Source organism: Paramisgurnus dabryanus, chromosome 19 (assembly GCF_030506205.2).
Source record: "Paramisgurnus dabryanus chromosome 19, PD_genome_1.1, whole genome shotgun sequence".
Taxonomy (NCBI): domain Eukaryota; kingdom Metazoa; phylum Chordata; class Actinopteri; order Cypriniformes; family Cobitidae; genus Paramisgurnus; species Paramisgurnus dabryanus.
In genome coordinates, this window is record NC_133355.1 from 23669567 (window position 1) to 23688603 (window position 19037).

Here is a 19037-nt window from a genome sequence, read left to right on the forward strand (position 1 = left end):
GTGATGGCCACAACAAACACAGTCAATCATAACTCAATTATTTATTATCCTCAACCATTAAAAGGCTTAATAGCCTCAGACAACAAGCAATCATAGTTTAAGGGGAAAAAATCTCTGTAAATAAAAAGCAAGAGGTTTGCTTTAATGAATTGAATCAACTGAGCAACATAAAAACACTAGACACCTGAGAAGACAGACATAATTTCTTATTCACCAACAACTCTACAGTTTAATTGGCATTATTTAAAAACAATCTATTTTATCTCGAAATTACAAAAAAACAAACTCGTACCCAATCAGCATATATAGGAACTGAAATGAGTCTATATCACCTTCGGCCCTGGGTAAGCGGGCATACACCCTGGCACACTGTGTGTGGCTAACAACTGTTTATCAAACAGATTATGACCTGACCCAAAACTGGCAAGGGTCAAGTGCTGGCTGATACTCATCAATCTTGGCATGGACTTCAAAGCCACAGATAGGAGTGTTTATTCATGATCTTTCTGCAGGGACCACAAACTATCCAAGACGCTAACCTACAGAGAATACACAAAGATTTTTCGGATATGATTAGTTCTGAGGTTTAAAGAGTGCTGTGACCCTTGCCGTTGCCTTGTGCCACCTTGCACACCAGTTTTTATTACAAAAGTTAGTGCCTGTTGTTGTCATTCAGTTTGACGTATTATATCTGAAATTTCCCTGGTACGCCATAACCTTGTGGTCAAGTTTTATAGGCCACAGCTCAGGGCAAGTAAATTCCCAAGGAACTAAACAGAAGGGGAGCCCCATAGAGCTAAAACCGAACTGCACGCAGCGCTGTCGGCTGACATCTCAAGGAATCCTGAACGTCACAGAGATTGCAGAAACAGCTCTTTCTGGCACAAGGACTGAAGGTCATGTGGAAGTATTTATTTGAGGCTCAGGACCCTCTTGGGGAAAGCTCTGCAAAATTCTTGGTCCTGAGAATTTGCTGGTCTTTCTCTTACCACAGAAGACATGCACAAGATGTTATCTTTTAAGAGGATGAAAAACATTATGTGCAAAGCAGATAAAAACAATACCTGCTTTGCTCACATGCTTGATTATAAATGTAATACCTCTGAAAAACTGCAGTGTTTTCTTTGCCTCCAGTCTTAGAAAGGCCAACATGGGTGGAAGAGACCTCTACACTTGCAAGACTGGCAGAGAAAGTTGACAAGAAAGAAGGGATGCAATGGATTTTCAGCAAACGAAATTGTTTGGTCGAAAAAAGCAACAAAATAATTTTCGGTGTTCGGTTCAACAAGTGAAAAGACTAAATAAATTTTACCAAATAATGAGGTCTTTAATGACGCGATCAAATAGCAACCAGCGAAGAGTGAGATGCGCAAATGCAGCAAACATGTTGGTGAAAGCATTTTAAAGAGTCTGAGAGAAAGATGTGTAAACATACAGCACTACAAGTTTTATTTATCATTTAAATTCAAGGCATCCTGAACACCATGCAGCGTTTGAGAAAGACGCAGCGGTGGCGATCCTGCGTATTTGTCTGCTGAACCACAAGCACAGAGAACTAGAGACTTCTCTTCTACAGCAACTGGAGTATGTAATAAAAACTTCATAGATCCAGTAAAGTCCTACAATGACAAACACGCTTATTTTAAATGAGAAATAAAATGTTTATTAACAATAAGCTTTTGTTAGACTGCTTTGTTGAGTGCAATCTCCTGTCTATCTTGCAGCCATCCCTCTTTCTCTCACTTTGCTCGTGTTTGCACTAGGGATGCTGGCTTTTTGGCTGGATCGGGTGGGTGATTCTCACGAAACCATTGAAACACCACGGCACTAATGATTTTAGCTATAAAATGTGTAATATAGTAATATTAAAAAGCATCAGAATTAACACAATACTGTGTTCTACCTTGCACAATGTGTGATTTCAACATAAGAATTTATAATTTGTCAATTGTATCTCATTTTCTGCTGAAATTCTCATTACCGCAATGTGTCCGGCTGTGTTTGAACATGCGTTATGTTGTAATTTAATCAAATTAACACAAAAATATTTAGAAAAAAAATAAATGGATGTTTTGCTAGACTACTTTAGATGACAGAAAAAATATTTACTGAATATTCATGTATAATAATAATGAAGAAAAATTAGGAAATTGATGTGTCCATGCCTGATGTTCTCATCCTCCGCAACACTTTTTGAGAACAGTTTAAGCACACATACAGAATTTTAATAAAGTTTGATTTTGAGTGACCAAGCACATGGACCAGTTACTTCAAGATGGCTATCAGGTAAGATCATTTTTTTACAGTTAATTTGAAATATTGTCTGGTCAGAATGCTTACACGACATTTTGATAATCATTACCGCAACAGATGCTTATTAAATGTTAATTTAAATAATAGAAGCATAATACTTTGATTTTAAATGCATGTGCAGAATCTCCAAATTATGTTCTTTCAGGTTTGTCATGTCATTTTGAAAGCATGTCAGTGTTGATGTTTTCTGACTGTTGCGGTAATGAGATTTTTTAGGACTAATTTTTTAAATTATGTTACAAAAAGTGTTAAATGATAAGTAAAAGTGTTTAAATTAATGTTCCCATTTACTCCAGACTTTGTTTTTCAATGTCTGGTGGGAAAAAAAGTAAATTTAAGCAATTTTTACATTTTCATGCTTGACATTTTTAAAACCAAGTTTTCGTGAGAATCATCCGGGTATCGGATTGAGGACCGACAATATGACGAATACTATTCTTGTTAGTTCTTTCAAATGAAAAACTGAACATTTACTGTTTTAGTCGGAATGGGCCATTTAGTTGGAATTAGTTTGTCATATTCAGACTCAGACCCATGGTTTTTAGAACAATGCCTGCAGTTCTGATGTTCTTAGTCAAAATATCAAATGCGGTCGTTCTTCAAATATTTATTGTAGTACAACCATGTAGTGGATATTGCATGATACGCATTTAAGGCTATGTTTACATTAATACCTTTTAAAACGCATTACTTTTGCCACGTTTACGCCATTGATTTACACTACGCCACCGTTTTCGACCCTCATTAACGGAGTCGCTCGTAAGCGCTGCAGACCCTGTTTAGTTTGAGAACTCAAACGTTGCGCTGCAGTGTAAATGAACGTAGACGGAGTCTTATGTAAACTAACAGCTGATGTTAACGTGACAGCGCATCATTTTCAAAGTAAAATTATTTTTATTCAGGTAAATGGAGGTTTGCAAGGGAGGTTTTGCCAAAAATAGTAAACATCTACCAACAAGCTATTATAAACACTATATCAGATTGTTTTAACATGTATCCTTATAGATAATGTCTGTTTTATATTTATTTTTGAGTATTGTTGGGTTTGAATATTGTTGTAATGTTGTTTATGTTTTGTTTAAATTTATTTAGCTTTTTACAAAAGATAGACTATAATTTTAAACGCCATATAGGGCGTTGTAAATGCCAATATGAAGGGAGAATTGTAATGGGTCAGACATTATTTTCAAGTTTCAAGTTTTTTTTGCTACTTTAAAATGAATTTCGTTTCATATAATTTGTCTCTTGATTTTAATCGATGTTTTGTTGATAAGTTTTGTGAATATAAATTAATAAAAACAATAAAACCAACGTCATATTCATATTTAATGCTCGTTTAGCCGATTGCGATTTTTGCTATTTCTTTGTTGCTAGCGGAGGACGTGCACGGACCTCGCACACTTTTAAAAATTAACGCAATAAGCATTTCTGCAGGGTAAAGCTATACTTCACCTCTTATTATGTTTGATTGAAGTTTGCATTTGCTGAAATTTATTTTTGCTTCAAGTTTGCTACTGTTCACTTGAATGCTTCCTTTGTAAATCATAAAGACCTTCCTGTTTGGTTTATAACATCAACATTAACCTATTAATCATATTAATATGTTGTGGGGGGAGCTAGGACAATATAAGACTTAAAAATAGTGTCTGTTGTAGTTGCCAGCAAAGGATCCAGGTATGAATTTTTGTCAATATCGCACACCCCTACGCTGCATAAATGCGCAAATGTAAGCTATTATTAGAGTAAAAAGTAATTTTACACTTTTATGTGCATGCCCAGTTATGTGATTTGTCATGTTTCATGCATTTATGGTCGTGTGTATTGTGGATGAAGATACTTTTTTAAAATGCCAGTATAAACGAGGATAGTTTTCATTTTAAAATGCCGTTTTAAAACACAAATGCTCTAATGTAAACAGGGCCTTAAAGTAACAAAGTTTACAAACAGATTTTTCGACCCAGAAATTCGACGCTCGTGCCCGCGATGTCACGGGTGGCATTGCTACTATCTGATCAGAGAAGTGACCAGGTGTAAGACCCTATAATGACTGCTGGAATGTAAAAAAAATTAATAATGTGAAATAAATATAGTAAAAATTACATTCTGAATGCAACTTGTGCAAAAATGTGAAAAATGGCATAATTTGGAAAATTTAAAAAAATATTATTTGGTTGTTGGGTATTCAGCTGACTTTTTTATTTTATTTGGCTTCGGCCAAGAATTTTCCTTTCGGTGCATCCCTAAAACAAAGTATGGAAATGATAATGGGTATGAAAAGATGTCTTAAAAAGAATCAAGAGCCTAATAATGTGTATATTGTTTTCCTTTATTTATTTTAAACCCTGTGTTGGGGTTTTGTGGATAGTTATCAGGGAATTGCTAAGGTATTTGGGATGGTTGCTAGGTGGGTGTTTGCTGGTCCAAAGCAAAGAGTCTACATCCAATTTTCAGGATATAGTTTGGGTCCTCCTCTGCAAGTCTTACAGTTTTATGCCTGTATTGTTGTCAGGGGTCCCAAAAGCACACCTCCCCTCAACATGCCATATAATTTAAAGTAGCACTTATGCAACACATAGACACAACAGGCCATGTTATGAGTTTAGGTTTAATACTAAATATTAGAAGTTTGCTAAAATAATAATAGTGTCATTAATAGTGCCTATAGTGGCATTAATAGTGCCTAGCAAGTAACGATATTTAAAACTAAAACACTGAAAAAAATGCAACATGCATTTAACTTAGCAGAGAGGTGAATATCCTGCTAACTTTACAGCAATCACAAAGTAAGCCCTTAACAGCCCGGTTAAAATCACACAGATGCCCTATTTGAAATGAAAGTGTAGCCATGTTCAGTGATGGGACCTCTCAGATGATGAGTTATCAGTGAAAGTCTGTCTACTGTAAATTGTGAATGGTCTGTTGGTTGAGTTGGGTGTCTGGTTTATTTTCCTTTACCAATCATGCCAGCTTTACCCAACACAAACACACAGATCTAGAACTGCTGTCTAATAAAATGGCACACATAAAAATAGAAGAAATAAGCTTATTCAACATCCCATCTAAAAACAAAAACAGACTTATATAACTGGCACAAATCCTGACTAAAAATATGAAGCCATGATGTGGGTGATGTGGCTGTGAGAGTTACACAGGACTCTTGCCAGATGGTGGTCTGCAAACTGTAGCCTATATGAGATTAATGCAATGTAACTCCTCGTGGCCGGACAACCAACGTATACCAACCTGAACAACAGTGATACAGTAACATTTTTATGGTTGAAATTAGGTTTCTTCTTTCTTCAGAAGTAGCCTACTTAGACAGAAGCGTTGTCGACACCATAGACGTGGACAAAAAACGACAAGATATCTACAATTGATCGTTAAAACCACACTATAAACGCACAATACTACAGAGCTTAATGTTAATTCAATGAAAATGACGTATGTCCTTTGTAATTCTATTAAATCCTAAAACATTTAGTTGAACATGTTCCCTCCGGACATTTGCCTCGACATATCTACTCACAAACCCTATTTTAAACACGTTCAGAACCAAGACAGCCATTTATGCAAAATATATCTTACACCTTTTCTAAATCAATTAAAATAACCAAAAACTACACCAATAGCTCTAGAAAATGATGATTTCTGACAGAAAGCCGGTTTGGGCAACACCCTCAATCCAACAATCCGCTCAAATGTTCACTACACACGGTTCTCCGATCCCATATTAAGTGTATTTTTATTCAGTTTTTGAAATATTATACACATTTATTGTGGTAGTGAAAGATTGCGAGTTCAATGTACTCACCGAAATGTTCCCACAAATAATCTACAATGTCTCAGCCTCGCCATGCGATCGTAGTGATGTCCGATTCGTGAGGGAATCATTCTTCACTACGCGTTCACTTCGATGAATCATACGAATCGATTCGGAAATCTGAATCATTCAATCAGATCAACTCGTCACGGCTTACCGGAACCGCGATGACGAATATTCAGATGACTCATTGATCAATTTACTGTCAAGAAAACTTAAAATCAGCCACAGTAAAGAATTATTATTATTTTTTAATTATTGAAATATGGTTGGACAAAAACTTTCTTTATGTGTATATTAATATTGAAGTGTACAAAGAGGCATGGCCTGTATGATTATTGCTTGTTTTAGGTAAAAAATTTAAATATAGGTAAAAACTAAAATAATTTTAACTAGGCCTGCAATAAATATGCAAAATTTCTAGAAGGCGTTTGAACATATTTAATACACATTGACAAAAAATAATTAAATATATATTCATGGAATTTATTTGTCAAACAGTAAAATCAGAATAACTTTTATTCTCAAGCATGCATACACATAGTAAGAAATATTATATAACAACAATATAAAAAATTAAATAACATCTGTGCATTGTAAAATTTAACATCATATGTAAGTTGCATAGTGAAAGACTAATTGGCTTATATGAAAATAGGCATATTGATACTTGAGTATTACACAATAATTTCACACGCAAAAACGATTAACGGTATCATTCTAAACAGAAATATCTAGCTAAACACCCAAATACTAATACAAGTTCTGGGAAATCCCCTTCCCATTGGTTTATTAAACTGACTCTTTGATATGAACAGTTCACATGAACCGATTCCGGATACTGAATCGAACTCCCGGGCATGTTCTCGATGACTTGGTCCTCCCACAATCTCTCTGTGCGTCACCGACCGCCACATGACGATAGAGCTGTAGAGGATCAGGGTAAAATTTAAAGCGGGATTTCAAATCTTTTTTTGTATTAACCCATATTTTGGCATTTTTTAACCGATAATAAGTTTTGTTATTTAATGCAATGGTTTTACCAGATGTTTCGGCTTTAGTCTCAGGAATTAAGATTCACTCCACGGAAATGTATTAACTGAAAGATGAAAATACAAAATAATTATCAAGGCCTACGGTCATAGCACTTATGACTGATAATACAATGAAACTGGTTGTTTTTCTATCACATTTTATTAAATGCACTATTTGTTTTATTACTAAGAACATGGTAAAATAAACTATAGAAAAACATAAAGCACAATAAAAACTAACAGAAAAGAATGTTATCAGTGTAAGCACTAAATAGTGAACACAACATCAATTCCTTAGCCTACAGTAAGTAATTTGAAAGGCGTCTGTAAAGTAAACAATTTGTTTTATACATGTAAAGGAAATAATACAATAAATTTTTTTTGCAAGTTTAACTATTACTTTTACCCTTATAGGCTACTAAGTCGAACTATAGCAATTAAGGCCATGGCTATTTTTTGTTAACCCACATTGATCTAAACTTAAATGTGGCGATAATTTAAAGTAGCTGTAAATGAGCCTCTTTAACTCGTTACCACGTATTAAGTATTTCATTTGCATGTGAGCTGCGCGTGTGAATAGCTATCTCATGACTATTAACATTGGAATGTTGAGAATTCACAGTTTTGATTCAGATTGAATCAAACTTGTCCACTTCTTTGTTTAAATAAATGTTCTGCAATTAAGCCACGAAGCCACTGCACGGCATTACTTTTCATTGCGAAAACACCACAAACTTCAGACAAATAAAAAGTATAACTTTCAAAAAGTACACCAGTTTGTATATGAGTGTATAATAGCAAATCAGAGCTGTATTGACATATACAGACATATTAGGAGGCTACCAAAGAGTGCATATTATATTGGTACCAAATTTATACATATCCATAAACCTTTTAAGGGTACCGTCCCAGTGGATATTGGGAGTTTGGGACAATTTTGTTTACCTTTTTGACAGTAAAGAATATAAGCCTACTATTAAAGAAACATACTCACATAAAGTAGCCCAGTTTACAAAGCAAATATTCATCTGTTACAGGAGCAGCATACTTTTTAGATAAACAACTAAGAAGTGAAAATGCTTATTGCATTATTTTATAATTTATTTATGAATTTACTTTTGCACATGACGAACACATTATATTCCTGTTATTATGATTATAATTGAAGTTAAATTTATTTCAAATAAATAGTCATTTTAACATTTAACGGGTTGTCGATCTTTGCCTTGAGAGCAGCATGCATTTGAGCTGGCATGCAGAAGTTTGCGCAAAATCTAATTATCCATGTATCCTATTCTTCTATTTATTGTTTACATTTACACATATCTATCTAAGTCTAATCTATGTATTTATTTCTTAGTATAGTTTTTTTCCCTTAATGTTTGTCTTTGCAACTTTATTCCATAGTAAACAGGACTGTATTAAGGGCATGCCCGCCCACATGTTCACACCTCCATCAATTATGTAAAAGAGTCATTAATGAAGAATGCCCATCTACTAGCAGAGATATGGTACATATATAGGCCGACACAAGACACAACAGACACTCATCACTCAGAGTTCACTTCAGGATGTCCTCCGAGATGCAGAGAGAGCACAGCGACATGGTTGCCAGAAGAAAATACAAGAGATACTCCAAGCAGAAAATGACCTACCTTGGTCTCATCGCCTATGCCATCCAAAACGCACCGGAGAAAAGATTAACGTTTTGCGAGGTAAGTTAAAATCTATAGCCTACTCGTTTATTAAAGTGTTTTGCAATGTTTTTGTTTGGTTTGTAACTAATAAATGTTTTCATTCTTCAGTTAATGAATGCCATTGGAGCGTTGGTGGATGGAGATCGAAAAGGCCTTGAAAATAATATCAGAGTATGCTTATCATTAAACGACTGCTTTGTAAAGGTACGTCATCACTTTCATCATTTTCTTCTTCTTTTTATTTTTCTTCTTAACATTCGACTATATTAATGTTCTCCTTTTCAATTTACAGGTGCCTATAAACCCAGAGTGTCCAAACGCAAGACGCAATTTTTGGAAAGTGGATGGAAGTAAAATTACTCCAAAGATGCTGCGACGACACTTCAGTAGTATGCGTGACATCCTCCCAGACACTCATGAAAACACAGAAAGTTCCTCGGCGAGGAATCCAACTGTAAACAACACTAAAGGCACCGAGGCGAAGAAGTTCACCAGCTCATTTTCCATCGAGTCCATTTTGCGACGGGAATGCAGCGCCCCCACGAGGCCTACTTATTTTACAAGCAGCTACTCCAATGTAGACAACGGGTGGTCATGCAAAAGGAAGGCATGGGACTACCCCGATCAGACTGAATGTGCCAGTTTCAGAGGATCAAATTCACACTTTACTTTTCCACCTTACTCACAGGGCCAGATGAATGATAGATGCATTTCTGTCAGCCCTCCATCTAAAAGGACATGCCCTGCTTCTGAACTATCTTACAACTATTTTGACAACATCAGACAATTCACTTCCAATTCTGTGACATGGGCATACCTATAATACTGCACTTATTCATCTTCTGATTAAGACACTTATCATTTAAGACTGGATTTTTTCTAAACGTCCTGCAGATTTCCTCTATGCATGGTTGAAAATGTCTGTGAACATTTCATTTGTAAAATAAAAGTTTGCAATGTGTTTTTCTAAGCTTATGAGTTTATGGGTATTTCTGGTAAAATAATTGTTGAACTAATAAGTGCTTTTTGGTATCATGTATTCTTGGATAAATACTAGGCAACTGTTCTGTCAACCAATCAGATTTTAGGGTTAGTTTCTGAATTAGCTCTCCATACATTTTCTAAAGGGTTCTTCACAGTGATGCCATAGACTACAAGAACCATTTTTGATTCCCCAAAGAAATCAGTTTTTAAATCTTAGTCATATCACTTTTTGGAACCTTTATTTTTGTAGGCACCCACAATCTAAAAAACAGTTTGGATGAAACTAAAATTAAATTTAGAACTGCGCTACAAACTAGAGTTAGACGTACTTAGAAAATTGTGTTAAAGTAAAAATTAAGTTGTTTTACTGTAACTGTTTTTAAACTAACACACTTATGTTTACTCTCATTATTTAGTCCCATGCCAAGCATGCTGGGAAGTTATGTAGCAAATGACATTAATATAACTTAACAAATGTTTTAAGTTGATCAATGATTAGATTATGTGATTATCAACATTATTTTATCAGAACAAACATTTATTAATTATGCACCAATACCATATATGGTATACCATGAAAAAACCCCAGCTAAAACCAACATAAGCTGATGAGCTGGTTTTGCTGGTGTAGCAAGCTGGTCTACTTGTGTTTTGGTCAATTTTTAATATGGTCTAGCTGGACTTAGCTGGTCAGGCTGAAATACCAGCTGACCCACCAGCTTTTTGCCAGGCTGGGAGGACCAGCTTAAACCATACTGCCACCTTAAACCAGCTACTAGACACTTTAACGGTCTGGCTTGTAGCTAAACTTAACTTTGGAACAAATAAATTGTCGAAAAAAAAAACAATTTTGGTTTCCCAAAGACGAGGAGAGATGGCTGATCTGTAGTGAACATTTTTATTTAATTTTACAGTTACGTTAACTCAGTGTACTTTTTGATACGCTTTAGCTATGCCTTGAATTTAGGTTATCTACTTATTTATTTTGCTAGTTATCAGAAATAAACTACTCTAAAAGAATTCTATTGTTATTGATTATGCAGAAGTTACCGGAAGTTAGGTTTGTTCCACGAAAGCCGTTTGTTTATGTTGTTACTGCTGAAATATATATCTTTTATATCTTTTTTATAGTGCATTATATACATTTAACTTGTGTGTTTTATTATTTAGGAGAAAGGGTCAAGTTAATTTAAAATTTCATAAAAATATCTACACTGTACACCAGTTTCGAAAAATAAAAGAACATTTACTTAATCACAGTAATTATACAGAACTTGTCAGTCATGAAGAAAAAGTTTATTCAAATCAAATTTATTGACCTCCAGCTTCCAGTAGTCAATAAGCATGCAGATACAGGCTTCAGTCAAAATACATTTTTAAAAAGTTTCCCATCCTTTTCTTAGAAAACTGCGTGCACCCTAAATAATCAGTTCTGCAGCGTACAAACCACAAAAATACCAGTTTTACATTATCAAATACTGCACATAGAAAACATTTACAAAGCACGAGTATAAAATTACAGCTTCCTCATACGACTCTTTAACATTCTGTTACCGCTAAACAGCAGCACATTTTCATTTCAAATACTTTCAGACATCTCCATGACTGATAAAACTATAATCAACCACTAACGCCGCTGTAAAATCGGGCCTACTTTTGTCTTCTTGGACTTTAGATAGTGTTGGAGTTAAACAGAGATTAAATCAGTGAGATTTATATGGTACAAATTAAATGCAGTGGTTGCTCACCCAGGTAAACTGGAGAAAGTTTTTAATGGAGCTACATTTCTCACAAGCTGAAAGTATCTCTGCAATGGTGAATGTGTCACAACAGTGCTTTGTGCTGGTAATCATGTCATGAATAATTCGAATGACTCATTAATGGAGACAACAAAAGACATTTTTGCTGTTAACAGTTTTGCTACATTAAACAGACTGCAAATGGCCATCTTTGCATTTGTAAAATAAACACATTTTATGTGATTGCTAGTCTTCTAGCATCTTTTTTGCTCAAGTGTGCAAAACAATTATACAGGTTATCTTAATCATAATATTTAAATAAACAATTGCCTTTAAATCAATATTTAAAAGAGTTCATTACCTCCTATATGGCCGCTTGAGAAAAAAACAGCAAACACTACAAAAAAAATACTTGTGCTCACAATGCTCACAGTTCCCATATCAATTTACAAACTTTCAACAAAATTCAATAAAATCAATTTCCATCATCAAAATTTTGGCATGCATTGACATTTGAAATATGGGTACATGGGCATGATTTTTATTAAACTGTACCAATCTTATGTTTTCAGCTAAAGAGTACTTAATGTAATTTAAATTGATTTAATTATACCAGTATTTGGGGTTTATCCATTTTAGCCTAAAAACATCAAGTTATATATAAAAAACAAAACAAAAAAAAAAAATAAAAAAAAAAAAATATATATATATATATATATATATATATATATATATATATATATATATATATATATATATATAAAATATTATTAATAATAATAATTACATTCAAGTTTGAGAGACTTTAGTATCATCATTATAATTTTCAATATTAAAGCAAAACACTCAAATGTTTTAATAATCTGTCTGTGCCTTTAAATAAAATATGACAAGTAAGGCAATTTACAACATAGCAGAATTCAGCTTTTTACTGTTAACCATAATATATATATATATATATATTTTTTACAAAAATAAGCTAAATATAGCTTCAATGACCCTAATATATGTTCACAAATGTGACAACACGCACCTCATATTACAAAGGTTTAAAAGGGTCCAAGTAAGTGTAAAGGGAGATCACAATCTTATTAGAAATGAAAGCAATCTCTCAACATTTACAGATCATTGATATATATCGTACAATACCAGACAAGCAAAAATCCATGAAATAAACACATCATTCCCAAGTCACAATAATCTACTGTCCATTGTTGACTGTAAATGCATTATGACTACATATGTGACTGTATCCATTCTGATTGTCTGCTAACACAAACCCGCTGTGCATTTTGTTATGTATCTGTATTTGATGTATTAAGGTCATTCCCCAGTCAGGCTGAGGTCACTCATGTAACTGAACATGCCATAAAACTGCAAAGAAAAACCTAAACTTGCGTCAATAAGTACAAAAATGGTCAAAATATGTACCCCAGCTGCCACCGGGGCAGTACCCTTTTAAAAGGTCCTGATATGTACCATTAGGTACAGATTTGTATACATTTGGTACAAATATTTACCTCTAAGGAACTAATATGAAATCGGCAAAGCTGTACTTTTAGAAAGGGTATAGCTGGGGTGCATATTTTGACCATTTATTCTTTTCATTAACTTAAAAGAACAAAGTGTTCCAGCATATAAAGCATCATTCATTGAACACCAATGCATTTATACTTTTCTCTGGTATTTACAACATCATACTCAAAAAGCCAACACTGCCCAAACAGAAATGTATATTTAAAGTTTACCGTCATGGCCAAGCAAGGACCGAAAGCATTTTTTTTTCAAATATCAAAATGCATCCAAACTAGATTATTTTGTCACTGTTGCATTTGGTCTAGCTCTGAATTCCAACAAACAACATCCCTCCACTATGCCTGAAAATTTTTAAAGCAAATAGGCTACAGTTTAAATACTCATGCATTCAGACTCTTTTTGCAAAAATGCAACACCAGTATGATTTTGTAAATACTTCATACAGTAAAGGGACACACACCATCCCAATTTCCCAAGTACATAAAATTACATATAAAAATATCAATATCTACTAATAGTTGTTTCATAGCATTTACCAAGGACAAACATTCACCTGCAAATACAATTTTGTTTTCAGTAAATTAATACAATAGTAACCATTAATTAGAATTACCAAGTCTTATATTTTGTTCTGAATTTGATCTACAAACTTTTGTCTGTAAGTGGTGCAACACAAAGGTACAACTTACTCAAAACTTGTGCAAATACAAAAAAGCAGGAGTTCAATGTGAGCATTAACAGCAGAGAGTTGTGACTTATTTAACTTTTATACATTTAAAGGTGATATCGGCGAGTAAGGTTTAAAAGTTTCTGCAGAATGAGTTGCTTTCATTGTATATTTTTTTTTGCAGTTATAGATATATAAGAAATAAGAAAGTGCCATTGTGTTTGGTCCAACATAGATATTGGCCTTGCAGAAACAATTCAAATGCAATGCATTTATTGTGCGTGATATTATCCTGTTTGTATTTGTGTATAGTGATTTTTATGGCCAAAAATTATGTTATTTTCCTTCAAAATAAATAGTCATGATAAAGGAAACATTATCTATGTTCTTTATAGCCTTGATCAAAATTGCACATGAAGATCAAACATTCAGATAAATTGTAAAGAAGTGATTTCCTAAAGAAACCTTTATGGCTCTACACCACCAATGCAGTGAAAACTGTGCATGCTAAGTGCACAGACAGAAAGGCTTTGTAGCCTACAGATATAGAGAAAAAATTACATGAAATGTAAATGGATTGTGATTTTAATGTCATAAGTATTAGCAGTATGGGGATTGTTCAATGATTAGGTGCTGTACGTCTTGCATCTTGATCAGGATAGTGGTGACTTTAACTTTTGATATGATCTAAAATGATAAGTTGGAAAGCTTTGCTGATGGTCTTTTTCTTACAAAACACTATTCTGACACGTCAAACCAGAGAATCAAACAACGTTCACTTCTTATGATTCATAATAAAAGAGTTACCAGATTGAATGACACAAATCACAAGATGATAAAACAAATCTGATCAATTTGTTTTAAAAAATAAAACATGTCCTGCTTTTGATGAAAATATTTCACTGAAACAAAGCGCATAATAACTTAATAAACCATAAAGGGTTTGTACAAAATGAAATACTAAGATATCATTTTCGGAAAAAAATCCCTTATCTTGTTAAAGGCGGGGTGCATGATTTCTGAAAAACACTTTGGAAAAGGGAGTCGGGCTGAGTACCAAAACACACTGTAGCCAATCAGCAGTAAGGGGCGTGTCTACTAACCAACATCGTTGCCTGGGTTGCGTATGGGTTCATCAAAAAAAGGTCCAGATTCTATTGGGGTAGGGCGTGTTTATTTAGGTGATTTCAAATGTCAACATTGGCTTTCAGAGATCATGCACCCCGCCTTTAATATGGAGCACCGACTTGAGCAAGTCTCTGCAATAGGCCTACTAAAGACCGAGGAAAGACTCAATCTTCATAGAGGAAGCTAAAGAAGACTGACTGGACAGCAGCAGTCACACTAGCAGTTCATAAGCTTCACAACAAAAAATGTCCAGGATTATACAGAATTAGATTGGTTTGGGATTCTTTTGGGACAGCGAATGCATCGCCAATCCTCATATTGTTGCGTGTGATGTTGTTCAGCGGTGACCTCCTGAGTATAACAGGAAACTTTTAAATCAGTTACAATAAATTCATATGCTGGTAGAAAGAAACCCAAACTTGTCCAAACATACTGTAAAGAGATGCCATTCCAGTACCAGATCCCCATACGAGGGCTACGTTTCCCAGAAAGCTTTGCGCCGCTGCCGGTACAGGAAGTATTCTTAATCTTTCCTGTGTATCCCACAATGCAGCTGGAAATGAGGGTTGCTGGTTTAACTGGACAGCTGGTTCTCCTTAACATACGGAGGGGTTCGATTTCCACCGACCGTGTATGCAGCTCAGTGCAGATAATATATTTTTTCAGACGAAAAGTTAGCGAAATAAATAACCTACCATCTATAATTCTACGTAACTTTTATAGGCAAGCTTAAAGTAGCCGTTCACATATTTTCTTCAACAAGGGTTGCGAATAAACGTGCAGAATGCAATCGATAAATACGTGAACACAAATATTTGACTCGGCGCTCGGAAAAATATGCTACGTTACGCGGCAGCAGCTGTGTGCATTTCTAATAACCTGACCTGCGGAGTTGAGCCCTGCTCTTAAAAAGTTCAATTCTGTATGTAGTCTACGAGTTTTTCTTTTTTTGCATCTCATCCAAGTCGATGACTCTGCTACATATCCATACTCTAGAAGAACTACAGATAATAAGAATTGCTTTGGTTTTTAAAAAATAAAACTTTTATCGAGTTTGGCATAGAGAACTGAACGACCCTCGGAGGTCCGGACCCTACAGGTCTAGAAGAACCCACGGCCACAGAAGCCAACACAAATGCTACATCATCAGGAACATTTCCAGATATAACTATGAAATGCCCCTGTTTGTTTTGTGTTACGACCTGTGGAAAATGTGGATATACATGTAACTAGCCGTGACCCATTCTGTACTGCATGGTTACACACACATCCACACACAGGTGCGTGTGAGCGTTTGTGTGCGTCGTGCCTGATTTGTATCCAACTCTGTAATATATCTGTAGAAAGAAGAGCGTTCCCGCTCTGGGTTATGAGTTGGTTAAATCTATCAGAGTGTGTGTACATGCTTTTTGGGGTATAGGTGGTGGGGTATATTGAACAAAGATACACACATAGAGATAGAGAACACAGGCATATTTAAGGGGACGCGGATGGCTGGGTCTCTCGGCCGCGCTTAGGTGCACGAGGGGCTGGGGGCGCTCTCGAGCGAGGACTGAGAGAGGCGACGCGTCAGGGGTCCGATGCTGGGGTCCGCCATAGAGGAGGTTGGGAAGAGCTTGTACCAGCCGCTCACCGTCGATGACAGATCCAGGTCATCCAGAAGGATCTGTGCCATTCCCATGAAACACTTGTTGTCCATGCGGCCGTAGTCACCCCATACAATCACCTAGTGAGCCGAAAGGGAAAAATCAAGCATCAGCATATTTAACTTTATATGAGACAATGGTGAAATTACAGAAATAAAATGGTCTGCTAGGACGAATTGAGTATTTTTAAGTACCTGTAGCACTTTGCCCTGAGGGCTCTCATCAAACGTCAGTGATTGCTGGAATGTGGGATCCAGGGTTCTCTTAACCACTTTGGTTTTCTTCTTAGCGAGACACATGCCGTTTTCCAAGACATAAACCTTTATGTATGTAGCTGAAGGATGTATAGAAAGATACATCAGATTATAGAAGAATGCGTGAGATCCACCATAGGATATAATGAAAGCCCTTAATAATTACCTGGAATGTTTTTTGAGCCTGGTTTTGGGGTCAACCCTCGGGCCTGTGTGATCTCCACCTCTAACTGACCTCCTCTATCCATCACTCCAACATAAACATCACCTGCACAGAGACAAATCGGACATCTTGCAATGGTTTCAGCTAACAGCAGGTGGAGACAAATAGCAAGTTATTGTCTTAAGAGTTTCTGCCTGGATACTGGATGATTCAAGAGCAAATTAGATATAGCTCAACTCCTCTCAGCATAAACAACTAAAACGATTAATATGAAAAAGATCTGTGTGAAGATTTAAATAAAAACATAAATACATTGACACTGAGTAACTACTGTTTTGGAATTGTCTAAAGCTATGGAAAGCATATAAAAGTTCTTTTGTAGTAGAAAAAGATTCTTCAGACTAAAAAAGTAGCAAAGATTTTTTTTAAATCACTGCATGCGAAGAATCCTTTCTAGCACTTTTTATTTTTAAGAGTATGTACATTTTCTGTATGCATATGATTTTGTAACGATGGAAGACAGCAGAGCGGATCCAAACGCAGTAAAAGGTTTCATGAAAGAAAACACAAGATCCAAGACATAGAGTACCAAAATCTTTTTCACACCACTAACTGAAACCATGCACAGAAAAACAAAGTAGCAATAACTAATAAAGAACGAGGGAAACAATTGAAAATAGTTTCCTATACTCTTAAATAGTGCACTATCTGAGGAAACATCCATTTAAAGTGGTGTCCGAAATCATAGTAGACATTATTGAGTGCACTCATTCAACCCCCTTAATTTTTCGTTTAAAACACGTAACTTCCGGCAAACTCCGCTAAGAGTCCTCTAAAAGTCCTTTAGAGTAGTTTATTTATATAACAAGCAAAATAAACAACACCTAGATTACCTAAGAAACCAAAACAGTTATTTACATTGAGGTATTTGTTCAAGAGTTCAGTTTAGCAACTAGTCAGACCAATAAACAAACAGAAACCAAAGTTCCGACCAAAAGCGTAATTGCGTCATCACACATGCGTCCGATGAAACCTTCTATATAAATAATTGGATTGCTAAAGTATTCAAAGCCAAACACAGGCAGAATCTTACCCATTGGAGGTGTGGCCAATGTCTGCCGTCCTACTATCTGGGCGGGGCCAAGGCCATCCAGGAAGTCACTAAATTGGCTCTCAGGGCCCAGACGAGTGGTAGGAAAGATGAACCTAAAATTACATAATTACATTTGCACAGTTACATTTTAATATCACAATACAAAGTGTGTTTTCCCCATAAATGCAATAAGAACAAGAGTGTGAGAACAACTTTTTTCATCACTTGTGAAAGCACTTCATTTGTGAAATCCAGGTTAACGTTTAATAATGTAATGATGAGATTTGGAGCATCAAAGTTTGATTTCAATGATTGATTTCACATCAATTTCAATCTCTGACATCAGTCAATTTTAAATATATCAAGGTTATATTTTCACAGAATGTTACATTATGTAAGATAATTTTATTTAGAAAACCGTCTTTAGCTTGGTTTTCACAGGCTGGGTTGAATATAATACTTTATATAACACTTTGTAAAACATGCACACGTCACTCACGTTCCATCAGAGCTGTTGCTGTTGGTGCTGCCATCCGTCGAATCCTTGCTGCCCTGTCGTGTGACGCGGTTCCTCATCTCCACCGCTATACCCGTCTCTGTACTCCGCCTGATGGTGCTTCGTAGCTTTTTGGTTCCTCCATCTGCAAGCAGGGGGAAAAACTTATAACACTGACAAAAACTACTAAATATTATGCATTGTAAAAGCAAACCGTTTAAGTGTTTATAAAAAAGACAGCTAAGCTTATATAGTCCGGTCATTTTTCATACCAACCGTCATTAACTCAGGTGGTAATGTAAACTCAACTGCACGCATGCACAGCATGACTGTTTACAGCGGCTGAATTTAGACGAATAACCGATTCGTCCAGACGAAGTTAATGATTAATCAGATGTTTCTGCTTTATCCCCGAGAACCAAATATGGAGCCAAATTGGATATAAAAACAATGGATGTGGAACATCA

General features: G+C 35.4%; 3 protein-coding genes across 3 annotated transcripts in view; 1 reads left to right on the plus strand and 2 right to left on the minus strand.

Annotated features, from left to right (window-relative positions):
- The window catches only part of ptp4a3a (protein tyrosine phosphatase 4A3a), a 38347-nt gene extending 32107 nt beyond the window's left edge, over window positions 1-6240 (minus strand). The window contains exon 1 of the mRNA XM_065294486.1: window positions 6125-6240. The gene's annotated coding sequence lies outside the window, so the exon portion shown is untranslated. The remainder of the gene's footprint in view (window positions 1-6124) is intronic.
- A 2354-nt stretch (window positions 6241-8594) lies between these two features.
- LOC135783628 (forkhead box protein Q1-like) lies at window positions 8595-9834 on the plus strand. The gene is made up of 3 exons (XM_065294384.2): window positions 8595-8882; window positions 8973-9068; window positions 9157-9834. The coding sequence occupies exons 1-3, from the start codon at window positions 8739-8741 to the stop codon at window positions 9685-9687; spliced, it is 771 nt and encodes a 256-aa protein (XP_065150456.1). The 5' UTR covers window positions 8595-8738; the 3' UTR covers window positions 9688-9834.
- A 2470-nt stretch (window positions 9835-12304) lies between these two features.
- rims3 (regulating synaptic membrane exocytosis 3) overlaps window positions 12305-19037 on the minus strand; it is an 84085-nt gene continuing 77352 nt past the window's right edge. The window contains exons 3-7 of the mRNA XM_065294301.1: window positions 18574-18715; window positions 18075-18187; window positions 16985-17086; window positions 16759-16898; window positions 12305-16644 (exon numbers count right to left, since the gene is read on the minus strand). Coding sequence (XP_065150373.1) covers window positions 16432-16644; window positions 16759-16898; window positions 16985-17086; window positions 18075-18187; window positions 18574-18715 — 710 coding nt within the window. The 3' untranslated portion in view covers window positions 12305-16431. The remainder of the gene's footprint in view (window positions 16645-16758; window positions 16899-16984; window positions 17087-18074; window positions 18188-18573; window positions 18716-19037) is intronic.

Coding starts and splice junctions, on each gene's coding strand:
- LOC135783628 (XM_065294384.2), top strand. CDS start 8,739: ATGTCCTCCGAGATGCAGAGAGAGCACAGCGACATGGTTGCCAGAAGA. Junction 8,883..8,972: donor AAAGATTAACGTTTTGCGAG/GTAAGTTAAAAT, acceptor TTCATTCTTCAG/TTAATGAATGCCATTGGAGC. Junction 9,069..9,156: donor TAAACGACTGCTTTGTAAAG/GTACGTCATCAC, acceptor TTCAATTTACAG/GTGCCTATAAACCCAGAGTG.